General features: G+C 41.1%; 1 protein-coding gene and 1 non-coding gene across 2 annotated transcripts; both read left to right on the forward strand.

Moving 5' to 3' along the window:
• Positions 1 to 140: 140 nt before the first annotated feature.
• Positions 141 to 17250, forward strand: LOC102045047 (mitochondrial import inner membrane translocase subunit Tim23). Its single transcript, XM_014310048.2, has 6 exons — positions 141 to 235; positions 3079 to 3172; positions 3400 to 3484; positions 5676 to 5734; positions 8290 to 8400; positions 14297 to 17250. The coding sequence occupies exons 1-6, from the start codon at positions 185 to 187 to the stop codon at positions 14410 to 14412; spliced, it is 516 nt and encodes a 171-aa protein (XP_014165523.1). The 5' UTR covers positions 141 to 184; the 3' UTR covers positions 14413 to 17250.
• On the forward strand, positions 4978 to 5180 carry LOC115948855. Its single transcript, XR_004082621.1, has one exon. It is a non-coding gene; the product is annotated as a small nucleolar RNA SNORA74 (small nucleolar RNA).
• Positions 17251 to 18276: the final 1026 nt, after the last annotated feature.

Genomic DNA, 18276 nt, shown 5'->3' on the forward strand with positions numbered 1-18276 from the left:
CGCTCCCTGCCCGGGAAGGGAAAGGGGAACGGGCAGCTGCGGCCGGTGCCACCGCTTAGGGAGTCGGGCAGCTTAACAGCAGCATCTCTCCTCCTGCCACGCATGAGAGCTGCCCCTTTTTGCCTTACAAGATGTGAATTGTTGATGTTAAAGTGTTCTGTGTTTTTTCTTTTCAGTAACTGGGATGAGCCCTTTGTCACCGTATTTAAACTTGGACCCTAAGTACCTAGTGCAGGTGAGAAGGTGGCGTGTATTTAATGTGTTGAACTCGATTTCAGTGTTTGCATGGTTAGGTGAGCACCTCAAACCTTCTGCAGTGCTGGGCACTGTGCACTGAAGTCTTGAACTGAAGAACAGTGGAAAGCAACAATTTTTTCAGTATTGTCCTTAATAAATCTTGAAGTGCTGTAACATCTAGAACAAAATGAGCACTGATGATGCAGAGGATAGGTTGGGCTGTTGTGTCAATACAAGCCTGCTGCTCTTGCAAAGAGATCTCCCTCCCTGCCTTGAGGCAGAGAGCCCAGCAGCACCTCACACAAGTTCTGGCACTGCTCACACCTCCACTGAGCCCCTTCAGTCAGTAAGAGCAGCCAGAATCTCTCTCCTCTTTTTGTGGATGAGTTTTCTGAACTGTGACGAGTTCCATCAGTTCACTGAGGTGTTCAGCCAAGCTCCAGATCTGATAACAGGCTTTGCCGTCACAGCAGCTGCACATTTCACATCACTGTCCTTATGTCATTACCCAGCTGAAGGGAGACCATCATGAAGTAAAATGTCCTGTTTTATTCTATAGAATAATGTCACTGTCACACTTGCACATTTTAACATCAGTTGATATAAAACGAGGCCATTATAAGGGAAAAAAAATTTAAATCAAGAAATGTTTCCATTTTCATAAATATTAACTGTAGCTGAAAATGTTAAAGTTAATCCAATTAGGATGCATGCCAATGATTTTATTTAGTTAGTGTTTTTCTACATACATGGCTGATATTATCTGAGAACATGAAGTGTTTTAGAATTAGCAGTTAAAGGTCAACAGTTGCATGGTGCCTGCTGACCTCTGTGCCTGGTTCCATGGTACCCAGGGTCCCTGTTTCTTTGTAAGTGGAAGCTGTGCAGGCAGTTCAGGGGCCTAGAAGCTGCTGTAGTGTGGGTTACAATGTAGCACTCCCAGCAGGCTAGAACACGGCTGTGTCTCTGGTGGGAGTGGGTTCAGTACTGTGGCTGCTGCTGTTGAGTGGTCAGAAAGAAGCTGAGATGATTTAGACTTTCTCCAAAAACACTCTCTAAAGTGGTTTTGTTCAGTTAGTAGTTTTTCTGAGAATATATTGGTGTTAAAAGCAGTATAGCAGGGATTTTGGAGCAAAGTGTGTACCAAGAGATTTTTAGAAACAGAGATGTTTGCTTTAAATGCAAAGGTGTTGGCATTAGTGCCATGAAACACTTCTAAAAATACTTATTGATGTAACACTAGAGGCTGCAGTCTGTGTTGTAACACTTCACTGCCCTTCATGTTTAGCTCTAGTCTGTTGAAGTAATAGCAAAGTGCATTGAAATAAAAGGGAATTTCATTTTTCTTTACCTGAACAAGTTGCCCGTACTAGCTGTGAGGTCTCTTCCTTAGAGAATCACAAGACATGGGAATGGCTCTGAGCGCCCAGCACTGACTTGACCTTTCTTTTAACAATGGGGGTTGCACTAAACAGTCTCCACAGGACTCTAAATACTGAAGGGAAAAGACATAGTTAGTATTTCAGAACATAAGAGGTCTTCCCATAATAACAAATGGTACACTGTACTCATTACTTTAAACCCCACATTTTTGGTTTGTCCATGAATGCAGGCATGGAACAAGAGGTTTTCTGCAGTGCTGTGTTGCCTGCAGCAGGTAACAGGTGTTATAAATGTGTGTGTCAGCCTTTGGCAGAAGCCTAGAGGATGGGCTTTGGAGGTTTCCTCTAGAAACTTAGATGTTACATGGACAAGGATTGCTTCATCTTGACTTTTGGGACAATAGTGAAAACTGTTAGAAACTACTAACTTGTGTAAACACTGAATTTCTCCAGCTGTCTAGTTACAAGGAAGATAGAAACCATGTTGTAGGTTTATTTTATTGATAGCACTATTCACAATTTTATGAGCTATTTTTTCTGTATGGCCATTCACATTCAGTGTCAAATGTGGGCCAGTAAAACCCTTAGAATACATTTCCTTGAGCCTGCAGCTGTTGGAATCATGCATCAGTTAAATAGGAGTGGATAAAACTGTGGCTGGAAAGCACAGAAGCTTGAAAGAGATCTGCTGCTTTAGCACCTTATCAACAGCAGGCATCTTCAATGTCTGCTACTGAAGAAGTGCCTTGGCACACCTTATCTCTACACATATGCCAGTTTCTCTAGGCCACTTCTGTAGCTTTTTAGGCCACTGGTTTGCAAGAACACAAGTGTGTCCCCGTGGCAGAAAGATGGACAAGTGAAAAATTAACCAACCTCACATATTTCATGCCTGATCATCATTAGTTTTGAGTGTATTCCTTGCATTTTTCACATCCTTAAATAGGTCACTTATTTCAGTGCAAGGAAATACTTCTTTTCATAAAAAGGCAGTTTTTGTTTAGTATCAGAGTAGTGGGAAACTTAATTAATGCATTTTTGTATCAGACTGGGTTGCTCAGTGAGGAAACAGTGCTATGTAATTACACAACAGGAATGTTTTTAGAAGGCTTGTATTGCCTGCTGTAAGATGTAATTAAGCAAATAGTCGTTAAAAACAAAAACAACCAACAACCCACACAGTATGAGTTCCTTGGCTGACTGATGTAATTTATAAAAAGTTAGTACAGCTAGGGAGAAAAAAAAAGCACTCAGTAATTGAACTTTTTACAGTCCTTTTTCATGCTTAATACAGTATACATATGGTGCATTCCATCTCTGTGCTACTGTAGGTAAGAATTTTCCAGAAATACTCATCCATCTTTAGTTTATTGCATGGATTAAAGAAAAAAATTAATGTGGTTTACATTTTGAACTGGACTTGGAAAATACAAAAGTATTTGTTTTTGTTTTCCCCCAGGATACAGATGAGTTTATCTTGCCCACAGGAGCCAACAAAACTCGAGGCAGATTTGAGCTGGCCTTTTTTACCATTGGAGGATGTTGCATGACAGGTAGGTGGTTGTGGTTTTCACTTTTCCCAGCTGTCCAGGTAACACCTATGCACTACAGTGATGGATGAGATTGGAAATGTCTTGTTCTGCAAGACCTTGTCTGTTCTAATCTTAAGTAAAGAGATACTTGATTTTAGTTCATACACTTAATTCTATTCTCAGTATTTGCTTCTAGTATTGTTTATTCTTTTTCTTCTTAAAAAGTAATAACTGATTATTCCAACTAGGGGCAGCATTTGGTGCACTGAATGGTTTGAGACTTGGCTTGAAGGAGACACAGAATATGGCATGGTCAAAACCTAGAAATGTACAGTAAGTGTTCCATCTAAAAAAATGTACTTCTTAGTGACAAAATTGTTTCTTCCAGTTTATACAAGGTTAGATCTGAATATACTGCAAAAATAAATGTTTTGGTTTTTTTTTTTTCCTTTAGTGGGGACAAATGGGAGTCAGTATTTGTCTTGATCAAGTTATTACATGTTTTTAGTTACAGTGATGTTCAGTTCAACCTTTTTGCTTTTTGTTTGGTCACAATTGGTGTGTCCTGTGACTTACCTTAAATATTTGAGAAATAATTACTACTTTGATGTTTACTAAAAATCTACTTCAAAGTCAAAACAGTTTTTACATGTAGAAGTATTCCCAGAAGCAGTAGTGTTTACTTTCAGCTATTTTTTGCTGTAATTTCTCTGAGCACAAGTCTCCCTTCTTTCCCAAGCTTTTCACAAGCAGGAAAAGATTCAAATGCAGAGCTGGGCCTGCCTGGGTTTGCATCAAGGATGACATTGGTGGGTGCTGCTGAGCAGGCATTGCAGCGGGGAGCTGTCCTGGGTTGTGGCATCCAGGAGCACCCATGGCACTGCTGTGTTTTCACCTGACCTGATTGTTCAAAAGAACTCAGCAAAGACAGGAACACTGGTTTCTGTAGGATGCCTCTTCTTAAAATAATGACAGCTTAGACATAGCTATAAGAAAACCTAAGTGAACAAGACATTGGAAACCAGAGGAACAGAATAACTGGGGGAAAGCATGGGAAATTTTCACACTCAGAATACTTTGGAACAAGGGAGTTCTAGAAGAGTAATTTCGTGTTTCCTGGTACAGATTATATTGGCTCTGCTCCTTTTTAAATTGTTTCTATATTCATCCCTTTCTTTATCAAAATATTCATCACTATAATTACGACTCTTTCATAATGCTCTAGATGAACAGAATTGTATTTTAGGGTTTGGAATGAGCAGAGCTGGAGAAAGCCACGATGTTAAGCACAAACCTTGGCAGGTCGAGCCCAGGAGGTGGCAGTCAGTGCACACGCTGCTCTTATCCTGGCTCTGCAAGGCAAAGGCCTGCTGAAGGTCATCACCTTCCAACAGTGCATTAAGTTCCCTTTTTCCCTCATCAGGTGCAGAGAACAGACTTGCTTACCTAGATTTCTTCCAAATTTATAACGTACACAGATTTATTTCTTAATGAAATTTAATTTTGCTGTTATTCACTTGTCATCAAATACCTCACAGTATGCCATGGTTGTTAGAGTTACTGATTCTCTTATCAATTCAGAATGAATACAAAGTTAAAGGGTGGGGGTTGTAATTAAGGAGAGATTTTCAATAGCCTGGCTTCTTAGATTTTTTTTTCCTCTTGTTTCAAAATGAAATGTTCCATTATTGTTTAGTTCATTGCCTAAGCATATTCAGTAATGACCTGTGTCCTAATGAAAATGATAAAAAAGGAAAAACAATAGAAAATTAAATCAAAAGGAACATAAAGCAATTAAAGTGTCAGACATTAATTTAAACTTAAGTTCCAGTGGTAGTCAGCTGTCCAGAGCAGTACTGTGCCTGTGATAGTGTTACACTGCTGGGAGATAAAGATCAGTCATTTCTTCTGGCTGCTGTTGTCACTGTTCTGGAGACAGCTGGTACCAGCAAGAAGTGGCATTGTGCTTCCCTGAAAGTGCACTAAAGGTTCTCTTTTCCTCTTTAGTGCTAGTCTGGAAGCCTACAGACACCACCAGACACACAGACACACCTCTTGGCCTTTTGCTGGGTGGAGGTGGGAGGGATTGGGAGGGACTCTCTTGCCCTCCTGACTTACTGCAGTCCAGACTTGCTTTTCTGCCCACACCATTTGCTCAGGCATCCCCACACTCCCTGCCACATGCTCCTTGTACTGAGGCTTTCTTGGAGACCTTTTACGCAGCTAAGTCTGCATAAGTGTGTCAGTTATTCCTGGAGCTGTGTGTGGTCACCATGTAAGGAAGGACAGCTCGGGTTAGAAAGTAATTTGAAGGGAAGAGATTTGAGTCTTGGGGAGGATCAAGAGAGAAAGATTTTCTTAAGACTTGACAAGACTGAATATTTGCTTTCAAAAGCTTTTAGTTCATCATTGCAGTTTTGTTAACCACATATATAGTGTAAACACACAAGCCCTACTGTCATAAACACTGCCTTGATGTAAACAGAGTGCTAAAGCTTTTCATACCTCTTTAACTCCTTTATAGAATTCTAAATATGGTGACAAGGCAAGGAGCATTATGGGCTAACACTCTGGGATCACTGGGTAAGTCAAGTCATTCCTAAAGTTGGAATTGTGGGAAAGTGTATTTGTATATTATCTGAATAAGAGTGTTCTCTTAATTTTCATTATTAAATCCATCAGGAAAAAGTGCAGGTTTTTTTCTTTGTGGGCTTGAGGGTATTTCAGTAGACATGAAAATGGAAATTAAAGGCTAAAATAGGATTTGCAGCATAAGGAGCCAAAAGCCTTTAATTAAAACCCAATTTTTTTACTATGTTATAAACATTATTTTATTTTTTACTGTATTAAAATTCTAGCTATATCAGAAATAACTAGAAATTACAGATAATGTTTACTTGCTAATAAATTCCAATTAAATTACAACTTAAGCCAAAAATACAATTGAATATTTCTGAAATAACCTTAATAACCTACACTAAGACTCTGTGGTCATATGATCAACTGCCTACTGTTTGTTTCCTATTGAAGTCAACCAAATGTTTATGTGAAGAAGAAATATGATAGTCAGTACTAAGATTTATCCTTTAAATGATGGTACATTAGCAAGAAAAATCACATGTGGTACACTGACTCTAAACCTCAGTGTTGCTTATAACTAATGTGGGTTAGGAAAAAAGAGAAAAGAAAATGACCAATAGCCTGAGGTATAAGAAAAAAAACTTCTATGAACTGAGATTTGGGTGGGAGGGAGCTGTGGAATAAAATCACATTGGTTGCCTCAGAAAAACGAGATTATTTCATAAAAGTCAGTGAAATAACCAATGCCCTAGAAATTACAATCCCCCCACAATCTTAAAAAATGAAAACTGATGCAGTAAAGTTAAAAGGAGACATCTAAAATTGATTCAATTATTTTGAAGAAAAATAATGATGGAACTTGTCCTACAAAGTTGTAGTTAGCAATATTTAAATCAAAGACTACATCATGTTATAACCCAGTCTACATCTCTGACTTTTGAGAAATGCATCAAAGTGTAGGCTAAGTTGCATGGATGACATTTTATTTCAGTCTTATTTCTGAAGAGCAGATTAGCTGCCATTTAATTTAGGCGTTAGCTTTTGAGACATTGTATAGAGGGCACAGTTGGAGGGAGGATTCTGAGCTACAGCAACAAAGGCATTTTTTCTATAAGCAATGCATGTTGCCTGCTGAATTTTATAGGTCATTTTTTGTTTGGATTTTTTCTTTTTTTTTTTTTTTGTTCTAAGTCTAACAAAAACATGTCTGAGAACTGAGATGCAGGCACACTGCAGTTCAAGGTTTCAGTTTGAGTGACACATTAACAGGTTTTTCCAGCTGTGTTTGAAGAAAGATTACTCAAGAAAATGTTTGTGCATTCCAGTAACAAATTGTTGTTTTTCTTACAAAATATGGCCTCCAAAATTACAGGGTTAAGCAGACCTTCATATTTGGGATTCTGGTAGACCTCTTTCTTGTCCTAGCTACCAGAGAAATTCTTTTCAAGGAGCTAAAATATTTTTACATCTTACTTCACCTTGTGCAGCCTTTCTGTACCTCGGAGATTCTTTTTGTCACTACTGACAATTTTTGTCACTCTGTTCCTGAACAGAGGCAACATCTGTGTGGAACTGTTTTAAAAAATTATCTTGAGTTCAGCTTTTCCTTCCCTCATTGCTAATCTGCTTGCTGCTAAGAAAAACTGAAATACCCTTGCCTGTGCTGAATGGAGAATGATGCTGCTGTTAACTCATTGACATTCTTGTGGTTGCTTATGAATGATTTACTGCCTTTTAGCAGAAGGAAAGATTTCAAATTCTTGGAGGGCAAGGAACAAATTAAATGGCATTGTCTTCATCACTTCAAAATGATGACATACTGTACTATTCTTTGCCAGCATGAAATATGAGTGTATCATGAGGGGTGAGGATGGGGTGGGCTTTTCCTTTCATCAAAATGTATAAATGATAAATGCATCCATGCTAAAAAGCCCATGCATTTCTCTTTCCAATCTATTCCAACACAGTCCCTAAAGTTATCCCAAAGCAAAAGGCCCTCTGGGGATAAAGATTTCATGCACAAGCAGAGGTGAAACAGCTGTAAATGTCAAATCCCAAGCATTCTAGTAGTCATTTTTAAAAGAAACAAAGCCCATTGTACTTCAGCTCTTGGTAGCATGATCTGAATGCTGTACTTAACTCACATTTCATCACTGTCACACATAGACAGCAATTTTCTCTACCTAGAAAGTGCTGGTTTAGTTTCATGTCATCCACAGAAGACAGAATGAAACTGCCAGTACAAATTTAAACACTGAATTTTGAAACAAATTTGAACTAGCAAAATAGGCTTAAACTTCAGTCAGTGCTTTATAGCACATATTATCATGAAAAATGCTACTACTTTATAACCAAACTATAGCTTTAGAAAGAAGAAATAGCTATACAGGAAGAGATTTGGAAAAGAAACACCAAAGATGGGATTTTGCAGAGGATTCCCTTCAAATAAGCAGAAAATCTGTTCTTCAGAAGCATAGTCTAAATAGCTACACTGAGCCTGGATTCTAAGCTTTGAGCCTCAGACCATGGAAGGTTTTTTTAATTTTTTTTTTCCTCAGCTCTACTTTACAGTGCATTTGGAGTCATCATTGAAAAGACACGAGGTGCAGAAGATGACCTGAACACCATAGCTGCTGGAACCTTGACAGGAATGCTATACAAAAGCACTGGTAGAGTAGCAAAATATTTCTCCTTTTCCTTCTCTTGTGTTTATCCTAGTTATTAGGATTCTCATTGCTTTTACTAAATACTGTCCTGCTCTCAAAATTGACAGTGTAAAAATTACTATTAGCTCAGTGTCCCCTAACCCACAATGCTTTGACCCACCTAAGGCTACCTAAAGAAAACTTGCACTAAAAAAAAATCCAGCTGAATTAAATTTGATTCTTTGCAACTGCACAGGACTGACAGTAACCATGAGAGCCAAGTTATGACTGTTGTGCATATATACTGAAGAAAGAGTCATTTATTTCCTCAGGTATATGGTGAGGTTGTATAAAATAGATACCCACATCATTCCTAGCCATGTTTTCAGCAATAGCAGGAATAAATGTAGTTGTTTCTCAAGTCCATGAGTGGATGCAGGCAAATGGGAGCTACCTTGCAAAGTGAATGGGGACAGGGAATGAAAACACAGAACACAGAGATTGATTGCATGAACATGAAACTTAATAAAAGTGAGCCATGTGACAGTAATTCACATGATAGTGGTACCTGGAGCTGCAAAAAACCTACACACAGAGAAACTGATGTATTTATGAACTTACTACTTAGGTTTTCATGAAACTGTTGTCTTGGGGTAGGATTCTAGTCTTTGCATGGTGGTCAAAACCAACAAAAAAGGTTATTTGAGAACAGCATGGATTTAAGGTGAGATTGCTGATGCAAACTGAATTGTTTGCAGGAGAGAAGCTCTGACCTTCATCAGCAAAATGGCTGCCAGCACATGTTCCAAGCTTAACAATTGGAGGTATCTTTTAGAGGATTGCTGGGCACCACAGAGTGACATTAGCACATGGAAAAAAGTTTTAAGTTACTCAGTAAATGTTTGGCTGCATGACTCACCTGCATTTTATGGAGGAGATAATGCAAGAACTGACCTATGTACTTTTGCATATCTGACTGGGCCTCAGTGTCCAGTGTTCCTAAAGACTTGCTTTTTTTTAGGGTAAAACAGTTTGAGTAACTCTACTTTCCTGATGGCTTAAACTTCCTGAAGCCACAGATAATTGGCTGGAACAGCCTTCATAAATATGAGACTCTTAACTTTGCAAGGACACATAGCTCTCCTGTAATCCATTAACCAACCTTTGCCTCTTATCTGAGGGTTACACAGGTTGTAGATGTTCTTTTTCTTGGATAATTTTTTTCCTCTTGAGGTTGGGGTAACAGCAACAAAAGTAAACTAATTCTTTGGACAAACTGAATTTCTTTGTTTACTTTTGTGCAGTAGGAACCCAATCCTAGGTACAGCATCTCATGCCTTTGGAACAATAGATGTTACATAATTTGGTACAGAAAATGGTGTGTCTGAAAAGACAGGAACTGCATGCTAGCAATAGCTGAAGGTAGCAGTTGTCATTTTAAGGCCTCAGAACACAACCCTGAAAAGCCAATACATTATGAATTAGGAAGAGCTGAATGGTTTATTGCCAGCAGTAAAATCTGGCAGGAGCTAAAGATCAGTTTTGTGACATCCTGTGGGCAGTTAAAGGCAGCTGTGTTAGCTGACAGCTTCTGGAGCTATAAAAAGCCTGTTCTCTGAGCCCAATCCATGTTTTTCTTTGGGCTAGACAGGGCTGTTTTCTCATTTCTCTTGGCTGGAGGGGGGGGAAGAGCTTTTTGGGGACTGCTGTAGGTACAGTCTGGGATATCTTACTTTTCTGCAGTATTTGGAAAAAAGTTAAGAACTTGCTTGTCATCCCTTAAATTAAGAGCTGTGAGGCATTTTGGAAATTTAAGAACCCCTTTTAACATAACATGTCTGTAGGATTATCAATCAAATGATGTTTAGAGAAAGGATTTTTTTTTAATAATCTGAAATAAGGAAGAGATAAGGACAATGTACCAGCAGCACTACAAGTAACAGCTTGTTGAGGCTTTCTCTAGTTATTGAGGACTGATGTCTAAAAGTATGTGTGGCCACTGAGAGCAGTGCTGCCCAGCCCTGGTAGCCAGGAGCAGTGAACTCAGAGCTGCAGGGATTTGCAGAGTTTGCAGGTGTCATTCATTTACAGTAGCTGAAGTAGCCTCCTGTCAGTCAGGTGCTGTTGCTTTTACTCAGTGAGAATACAGCAAATTTTAATCATGTTTGCAAAGTAACTTCAACAGCTCTAGTACTTTCAAACCAGTAAATTAAATTGTAGATTCCTAGTGTTTTTTCTAATTTAGCCTTCATACCACAGTAACTACAGGAAATGTTCCATCTTTCAAGCTTTGTTGTTTCTGTATTCTAAGCACAATACTGCCTTAGCTGCAGCAATATGAAAATTGAAAATGCTTTTCTGGAATTTATCTTGCTTCCAAAATAGAACTTTATCAGTTTCCTCAGTACTTTCTGTGTCCACAAACTTCCCCACTACTTACAAGATTTCATGAAATGAACCCCATGGAGCAGAAGGAGGAAACTCTTGATACTTTCTAATGACATCAGGCCACCCACAGATGTTCAAGCAAATGACTGCTTGATGGTTCAGATGGTCTGGTTACTGAGCTTGAATTTGGAGCAAAACTGAGATTGCCTTGGACACTTGAGTTGAGCCCTTTAAACCATTTAAAAGTATTTTTGTTCCTGAAGGCCTGGAAGGAAGAGAAGCTGTTTTCAGAGTATCCAAGAGAGATTGAAAGACAGAAAACTAATCACAATTTAAAGATTATTCTTCTATTGTTTGGCATAAGTGGGTCTGAGGTTTTGGTGAAGGTATTTCGAATGCTTGCTATTGGATGGTTCTTGCTTTAAACATTCCAGGAACTATCCTAGGACATTGGAGTAACATTGTGAAAGAGACAGTAAGGTTCTTATGGTTCTAACCATGGTTCCCTCATGGTTTTACCTACTGGAAAGGTGCAGCTCAGTGTTAGGAGTGGCTCCTGCAGTGCTGAAATGCAGAGCTGTGCTGTTGGAATGCAGTGTGCCATGGCACAGTGTAAGCTGGAACCTATTGAAATGAGGGAGGGACAATACCTCGTGGTGAAAGAGTGCAGCAGCTGAAGCCAAAGAATTAATTTCCCATTTAGGGATCATCAGATGTACCTTTGGAAACCCACAACAGTTCTCAATTCTTGTGCAAGGTGCCTGATCTCTAAATACCTGCTTCCAGAAGTGTCTGTCAGCTGGAACCCTTATCTTACTGGGACATGCAAGATTAGGGGCTCAGGGCCATGTTTCAGCAGGGCTTGTCAGGGCAGACTTGGTATCAAAGGCTTGCACAGAGTGATTGCAGAGGAGGGGTGGGAACATGTTCTATCATGCAAACACAGCTGGGATGGGAGTGGAGAATTTCTTTTTCATTTTTGTTAACAAGTTAATTTTCTCAGAGGCCCTAAGATTTTCTGCCCAGCAGCAGGGCTGTGTTCTAAAGTGCATTTACTGTTTGAAGTCTGCCACATATTTACTCAAAGGTAGTTCAGAAATCAGGAGCAACTGCTACCAAAAAAAAAATCCAAACCCCCCGCCAACATTTTGTAGCAGAAGCATAGTATAGAAACAGTGGTAAAGGAACACATCCAGCATGTTTTCCTGGATATTTTCTCTCTCAGTCATGCACCTATACCAACTGCACAAGTTTAGTACCCTGTTCATGAAACATCTCCAGCAGTGTCCCTAAGTTGTCTGCAGGCCTGCAGATGGCTTTAGGCCATGAGGTTGACTTTTGCCAGTGGGTTCAGAGCTGCCACCCTTACCTGGCTGGCTCAGCACATGACAACACCAATATCTGCTGCAGCAGGAGCACCACATCTAAAGTCCTCATCCGTGGATGCTAGAAGGCAGCTCAGTGACCTGAGTTTAAGATGTCACCTTTCTTGTACAGCCCTGACTTGACAGAATCTGGAGCCAAGCTTCATCATCCTTCCACTACCCGTTCTTGCATAGGAATAATAGGATTTTAAGGGGAAAGGCGAGGAATTGAACCTGGGGGTTAAGGAAGGAGCCCATAAGAATAGTCGTAGTTCTGTAGTACATCACATTCTTTGGGGATGTTCCACATTTCCTGGTACACCTGATGGTCATGAGCCTCCTTTGGGGGTTCTTGCTGTGATATCCTGAATCATGATATGAACAGCAGAAAATTGGGCTCTAATGTTGTATTCATTTACCCCAGCAGGGATGAGGAGTCAGTATTTTTACAGATTATCTCAAATACTTGTTTTGCACAAAGTGTCCTTTAAATTTCACCTATGGCTTTTTGCCAGACACTGCTTGCACATGGTTAGTTTTGTGTACCCAGCTGCAAGCCGTTCTTATGAAAAGCTTTTTGTGCAACAAATTCAGGATCAATTAGCAAACACAGAACATCTACATTTGCTTTCCTAAATGCTGATTTAGGCACACAGATCATATTCAGTAGGACTTTTCTTAGTGCTGTTCAATTTCCAACAGTTACAGCAGTGAACTCAGCCTTATACCCTAAAAACCCTCTCAAATTGTCACAGCTGGTCTGGCAATGAAGTTCCTATGTCTAGACATGGCTTCTAATACCAAGTTCCACTTCTGCAGCTTCTTGGTTTCATTGCATGCCTGAGCAGTACAGGGAGGTTTAACAACTCCAGTGAAACCCATTTAACCTTGCAGCACAGTGTCAGTCTGGCTGATGCCAACAGCTTGTTGCCTCACTAAAAGCCTAGAGGCAATTCTCTGAGACAGCTTTATGACCCATAATGGAAAGGAAAAAAAACCCAAACACAATCTCTCTGATTACTGAGGTACGTTTGTTTTTGAGCTTTGAGGAACCCGAACTGCCCTGCCAGTTTCTCCAATAAAGCAGGCAGGGTTTTTTATCTTGCTGTCAGCAAAACTGGCCTTGTTTTATACACTGTACACATTATCTAGCTTGGTTCAGCTGCAATGATAAACATTGCAGAATCAAACTCTCTGAAGTTTTCCTAGCACTGAGGGTCATACTCCAGGTGCTCTGTGCACTTATAGAGCATTCTGGGAGCTCTGCTGAGGCACAGAAGTGTTTTGCTGTTTAGTAAAAGCAGCAGCAGTCTCTTCTTGTGCCCCTGTACACCCCAGTCCTCATGTGGATGGAGTGGACATAGGATGCCACCTGACTCTCAGCTCCAGCCAGGTGCACTACCTGCAGGCAGTAGCCAAACTTGCCCTATATTTCTGCCTTACACTAATGTGCTCACCAGCACCTTAAGACTTGAATCACCTGTGTGACTCAAGTTTTACCATTGCAAGGTGATACTTCTGATTATTAATAAAATAAAGAAAGCTGTTCAATGTACACCATAGTAAATACCTGCCAGTTAATCCCTTTCATCTACTTTGTATTCTTTAATCAAAATTTTTTAAATTCCAAAGACACAGAAGCAGTGATAGGTTTTGCATGATGGCCTTAATGAATCTCTGGAGCCCAGTGTCACACCCATATCAGCTGTTGTTTTGTTCACTTACTTCCCTCCTGCTCTTTCTCATTCTACCCAGAGCTAATTATCATAATTGAAAACCTGGAGGAGATTTTGTAATGGGAGGAGAGCATGTCTATCTATAAAAACAAATGTAATAAGGACAGATAGAATAGATTAAGTAGGACTTGGGAAAAGCCATCTTGGCTTCCAGTGCTCTGTAGTGGTTCCCTGAAGCAGTGGTGCTAACACAGTTTGAGAGGAATTTATTCCAGCAGAATTAATGTCAGGATCAGGAGCAAGTGACCACAAGCCTGGCAACAGGTTTGAGAGGAAGGTACAAAAAGCACAGGGACTCTTACTGGAGAGTTGCTCAAGAAAGGACTGTTCATTGAGATGTCTCTGGATTTAAACAGCTTCTTGGAAGTTGCTGTTCACTAACCATTTCCTGACAGTAACACTAACAAGCTGCAATGTGTTTGTTCCTTGCAGGTGGAGTGCGTGGGATAGCGCGAGGTGGGATCGCAGGCCTAACGCTGACCGGCCTCTACGCCCTGTACAACAACTGGGAGCACATGAAGGGCTCCCTAGCCCGGCAGTCCCTGTGAGCAGGGCAGAGGACACGCTTGCTTAGTCACCAATCAAATCAGTTGTGAGATCTATCTGGTGCCCCTTGCTATTTTATTTACAATTAGTGTGAAGCTGATGGAAGCTGTGCTGGGAGGAACCTCTTGACACCGTGTAGCTGGACTGGCCCTTCCTGCCAGCCAGTTGCTGGAGAGGCAGCAATATTTGTTGGACCTGCAAGTGACCAGAGTGGCCACTGAGACAGTGTCTCCTGGCCAGAGCTGCCAGGCATGCTGGGCCCCCATAGCTGATCCTGCTCGCTGCCAGGTTGGTTGGGTCCTGCAAGGTCTGTGTCCATGGAGCACTCCCTGCAGTCCCAGCAGCACAGCCCCAGTAGCCATGGCACAGGCAGGGCTTGCTATTGTGACAGCACAAGACAAGCTAGCAAAAGGGACATCATCAGAATAAAAAGGGTGGTGCTTACTCAAACCCATTTCTATCCTTTGCTCTTCCTGCCACAAAAGCATTCTGCATCCAGTGACCTATTTATGGATTCATTTTAAAGGACCTGTGTGATGGGGGAATTGGTGGGTGAGGGGAAGTGGACAAGCAGGCTGATGACCTCCTGATGATGTTACAGTAAGGCATAGCAGGGCTTGACTTCATTCCCTTATTTGCTCTAACAAATTGGTTGTTTATGGATGAAATACAGTTGCTGTTGCAGAGCAGCTGCCAGTGGATTATCAAAACATGTGGGTGCTCCAATATCCCAGAACTCATTTAGCCAACAATTAGAAACCGAACAGTACAAAGACTGCACTCATTACCTATTACAGGACTTTAATTAGCAAGAAACTTTTTGTCTGAAGTACCATATGTAGGTTATTGGCAGAACAAAGACTGTGATGAACCTACATGTTCTCCAGCGTTAAATTTAAACCATATACCAAGTATCATTTGCAGATAAACAGTAAGTTGGGAATTAGTTCAGTAATTAGAGTTACTGTGCAACAGCTCATTCCTTACACATTTAAATAATTAAACAGGCAACTTATTGAAGAGGTCTGAAGACAGAGAAGGCAGAGCAAGGGAAAAACTGGAAACTTACTGGTCAGCAGACAGTATAATGCAAACCAAGTTCACATTTGAGTTTTTGCTACTGAAACAGCTCTTAATAATTACATTGTATATACCAAATTTAAAACAACGAAAGCAGTAAAGAGAAGGCGGTATCGCTTACCTTCTCCCAAGAAGAAATGGCACTTTGCTGTGAAACCTCATTGGTAGCAAATAACCACTGAGACTAGCTTTTTATAGAGCAACTGCTCCAGCTAACGAGCCATCACAGGTGAACTCAATTTGCTTTGCTTGGCTACCAGGTCACATTAGTTGCTTTAAGCCAGCACTGAACGTGGCATAAAAGAAGCAGCCTTTTCTCACCCCCTGTGTTAATGCTGCTTTTGTTAAGCTTTACGTTCCACAATTCCATAGTGCTCTGCATGTTGTTATTGTGGTGTGAGAGCTGGACTTCCTTCCTAGCATCCATTTTTTTGAGGGCTGTACCACCAAAAAACTGTCCCCCCCACTTCCAGGCTGCAGAGGGGTGATGTGGGCTTCATCTGCACAGCACTGTCACATGGGACATCAGGAAAACAGGTGCACTTTCTTCTGAGCTTTTTCTCTCCCCACTGGCATCAGTGAGTTCCTCCCCTGCATGTTTCCTGGTCACCATTGGTTGGACTTGTGTTCCTGCACTCTTCACCACACTGGATGAAGGACTGAGAACTGCTTTTGGGGTTGATGAGGGCAGAGGTGGCTTTTTAAATGTCAGGAACTCTGCAATGTATCTTGGGTTTTCTTAAGATTTTTCAGGACTAAAATGTGACCCAGGAACTGTCTGCCCTGATTGAAGTGGGTAAACCATGAAGCTTAACAAATGTATTTCCTTCTTCAAGTGCACTGAAACAAGCCTTTTCAAGTTCATAGTTAGCACAACCTTAAGGCTAGGCTGAGTCTTGAACAACTTAGCATGTTATTTGGTCTGCAGTGTGCTCACATTTCCTGGAACTGCTCACTTCAAGGGCAGAACTGAGAGCATTTCTCTGAAATAGCTGTGTTACAGCTGTTGAAAGTTTTGGTTCATAATCTGTTTGTATATGGAGTAATCTGTAGCTTGAGCTATGAAACACAACCAGCACAGAGGCAGCAGTGAGGGAGGTGAATTCTACTATACAATACAGAGAATGTGTTTACAATATTCTGTGTCATGACATACTGCATTCACAATTTACTGCAAATCAGTATGAAGTTGCTACTTTAAATTGCGACCAAAGTTCAGTAGGAATAAAAGGATGTAAAATCAAGTTGAAAACAGAATTTGGCTCAAGTTAGAGCCCTCCCATGCAGTGTTACATAAATGTGAGCATGGGAGACCTTGACTGTCTTGGAAGAGCCGGGTTTTGGTGCCAGTTTGGTATCTTTACTGATAGATCCAAGGCAGCTTTGCTGTGGCACCAAGTGAGGGAGCTGAGACAGCAGGTGTAATGGAAAGGTTTTGAGTTTTGTGAAGCTGGTTCTGGTTAGTCTTTGGAACAGAAAGGCAAATCCACTTACACCATTCCCTGTCAGCAGATGACTTCTCTTAGGGTTGGAGGAATTTGTTGAACAATCACTACTTAGGTTGGGAATCTCTGGGCACCCTGAAGCAGAAGCAGCTTCTGAAAACAGGAGGCAAATATGTGTTAAGGCAGAAAAACTATCCTGTGTTCATAATCTGTTTCCTGTGATCTAATTTGGGACTTCAAAAGGAGGGGATGGAAATCCTTTTGTATGCTTTAACAGAAGGTTACCCCTGCACTGAATAAATTCTAGATAGGAAACTGGAATGTTTTAAGTGGAGCTTTGTGCACTCTGTGGGTATTGGTCTGTGCTGTTCAATGCCAGCCAGTGCAGGGACACCAGAGGGTATCCCCACCCTTTATGGGACTTTCCCAGCATGGTTAATACCTGCTCTGTGTTCCTCACAGGTATTCCCCCTCTATTAGCCCCCCTCTCCCCTGCCCTGTGGGAACAGCTGCCCCACTGACTCCATGGTTGCTCTGAGGACAAGGAGTTGAAGGGGCTGATGCGCCAGGAGCCTGTGGCCACCGTGCTCCAGGGGGGTGTGGGAGGGAAGGAAACATTCCTCAGTACAGGACATCAGTCTCATAGCTCACCTTGTTCAAAGAAAGGTCTCCAGCCAGTTGAGAATCCATGAATAGCATTCACTTCCTGCTACTCTGTCCTTCTTGTCTTGGGATAATTTTGAAGTACTTTTTCCCTGCCTTTGAAAGCTCAACATTCAGGATACACATTCAGGAGTTCTGCCTGTGACTACTTCTAACAAAGAACTTCCAGTCCACTTTAAAAGGTGTGTGTGCACACCTCCACATGAAATTTAAGGTATGGTCGTTCAAAGGCTGCCAGGCCCAGCTGTAAATGTTCTCCTAATGAACAATGAACAGTGCAGGCTGCAGTTAAATACTGGAAAATACTCAGTGGAGGAACCAGTTGTGCAGGGAGGCTGATGCTCAAACACCACAGAGAAGAATTCACTTCCAATTGCACAGATGTTCTTCAGCCATGGGAGAAGAGGACCAAATGCTACTAAAATCCAAGAATCCTCACTAAGTATTCAAGAGTGCTAAGAAGCAAATGGGTCATTTTGTCCAAGTCTGTTTCTTCCAACAGCTGAGCAAAGCCCAGGTGACTGAGACACACCAGCTGCATGTCCAGGGGGTCATACTGCAAGACAGTACCTGACAGGAGCCACTCACTAAGTGTGAGAAGTGTCCCAGCTCCCAGAGTTTCCCTGCTCTCTGCTCTGGAGCTCAGTGCAGCTCCAGGCAGTGGTGAATGAACTAAAG

Source organism: Geospiza fortis, unplaced genomic scaffold, assembly GCF_000277835.1.
Source record: "Geospiza fortis unplaced genomic scaffold, GeoFor_1.0 scaffold130, whole genome shotgun sequence".
Taxonomy (NCBI): Eukaryota; Metazoa; Chordata; class Aves; order Passeriformes; family Thraupidae; genus Geospiza; species Geospiza fortis.

What these genes read in the sequence shown, in the direction of transcription:
- LOC102045047 (XM_014310048.2), top strand. Translation starts at nt 185, where the DNA reads ATGAGCCCTTTGTCACCGTATTTAAACTTGGACCCTAAGTACCTAGTG. An exon ending in TGGAGGATGTTGCATGACAG is followed by an intron (nt 3,173 to 3,399) that starts GTAGGTGGTTGT and finishes TATTCCAACTAG; the next exon opens with GGGCAGCATTTGGTGCACTG. An exon ending in TAACACTCTGGGATCACTGG is followed by an intron (nt 5,735 to 8,289) that starts GTAAGTCAAGTC and finishes TTTTTTCCTCAG; the next exon opens with CTCTACTTTACAGTGCATTT.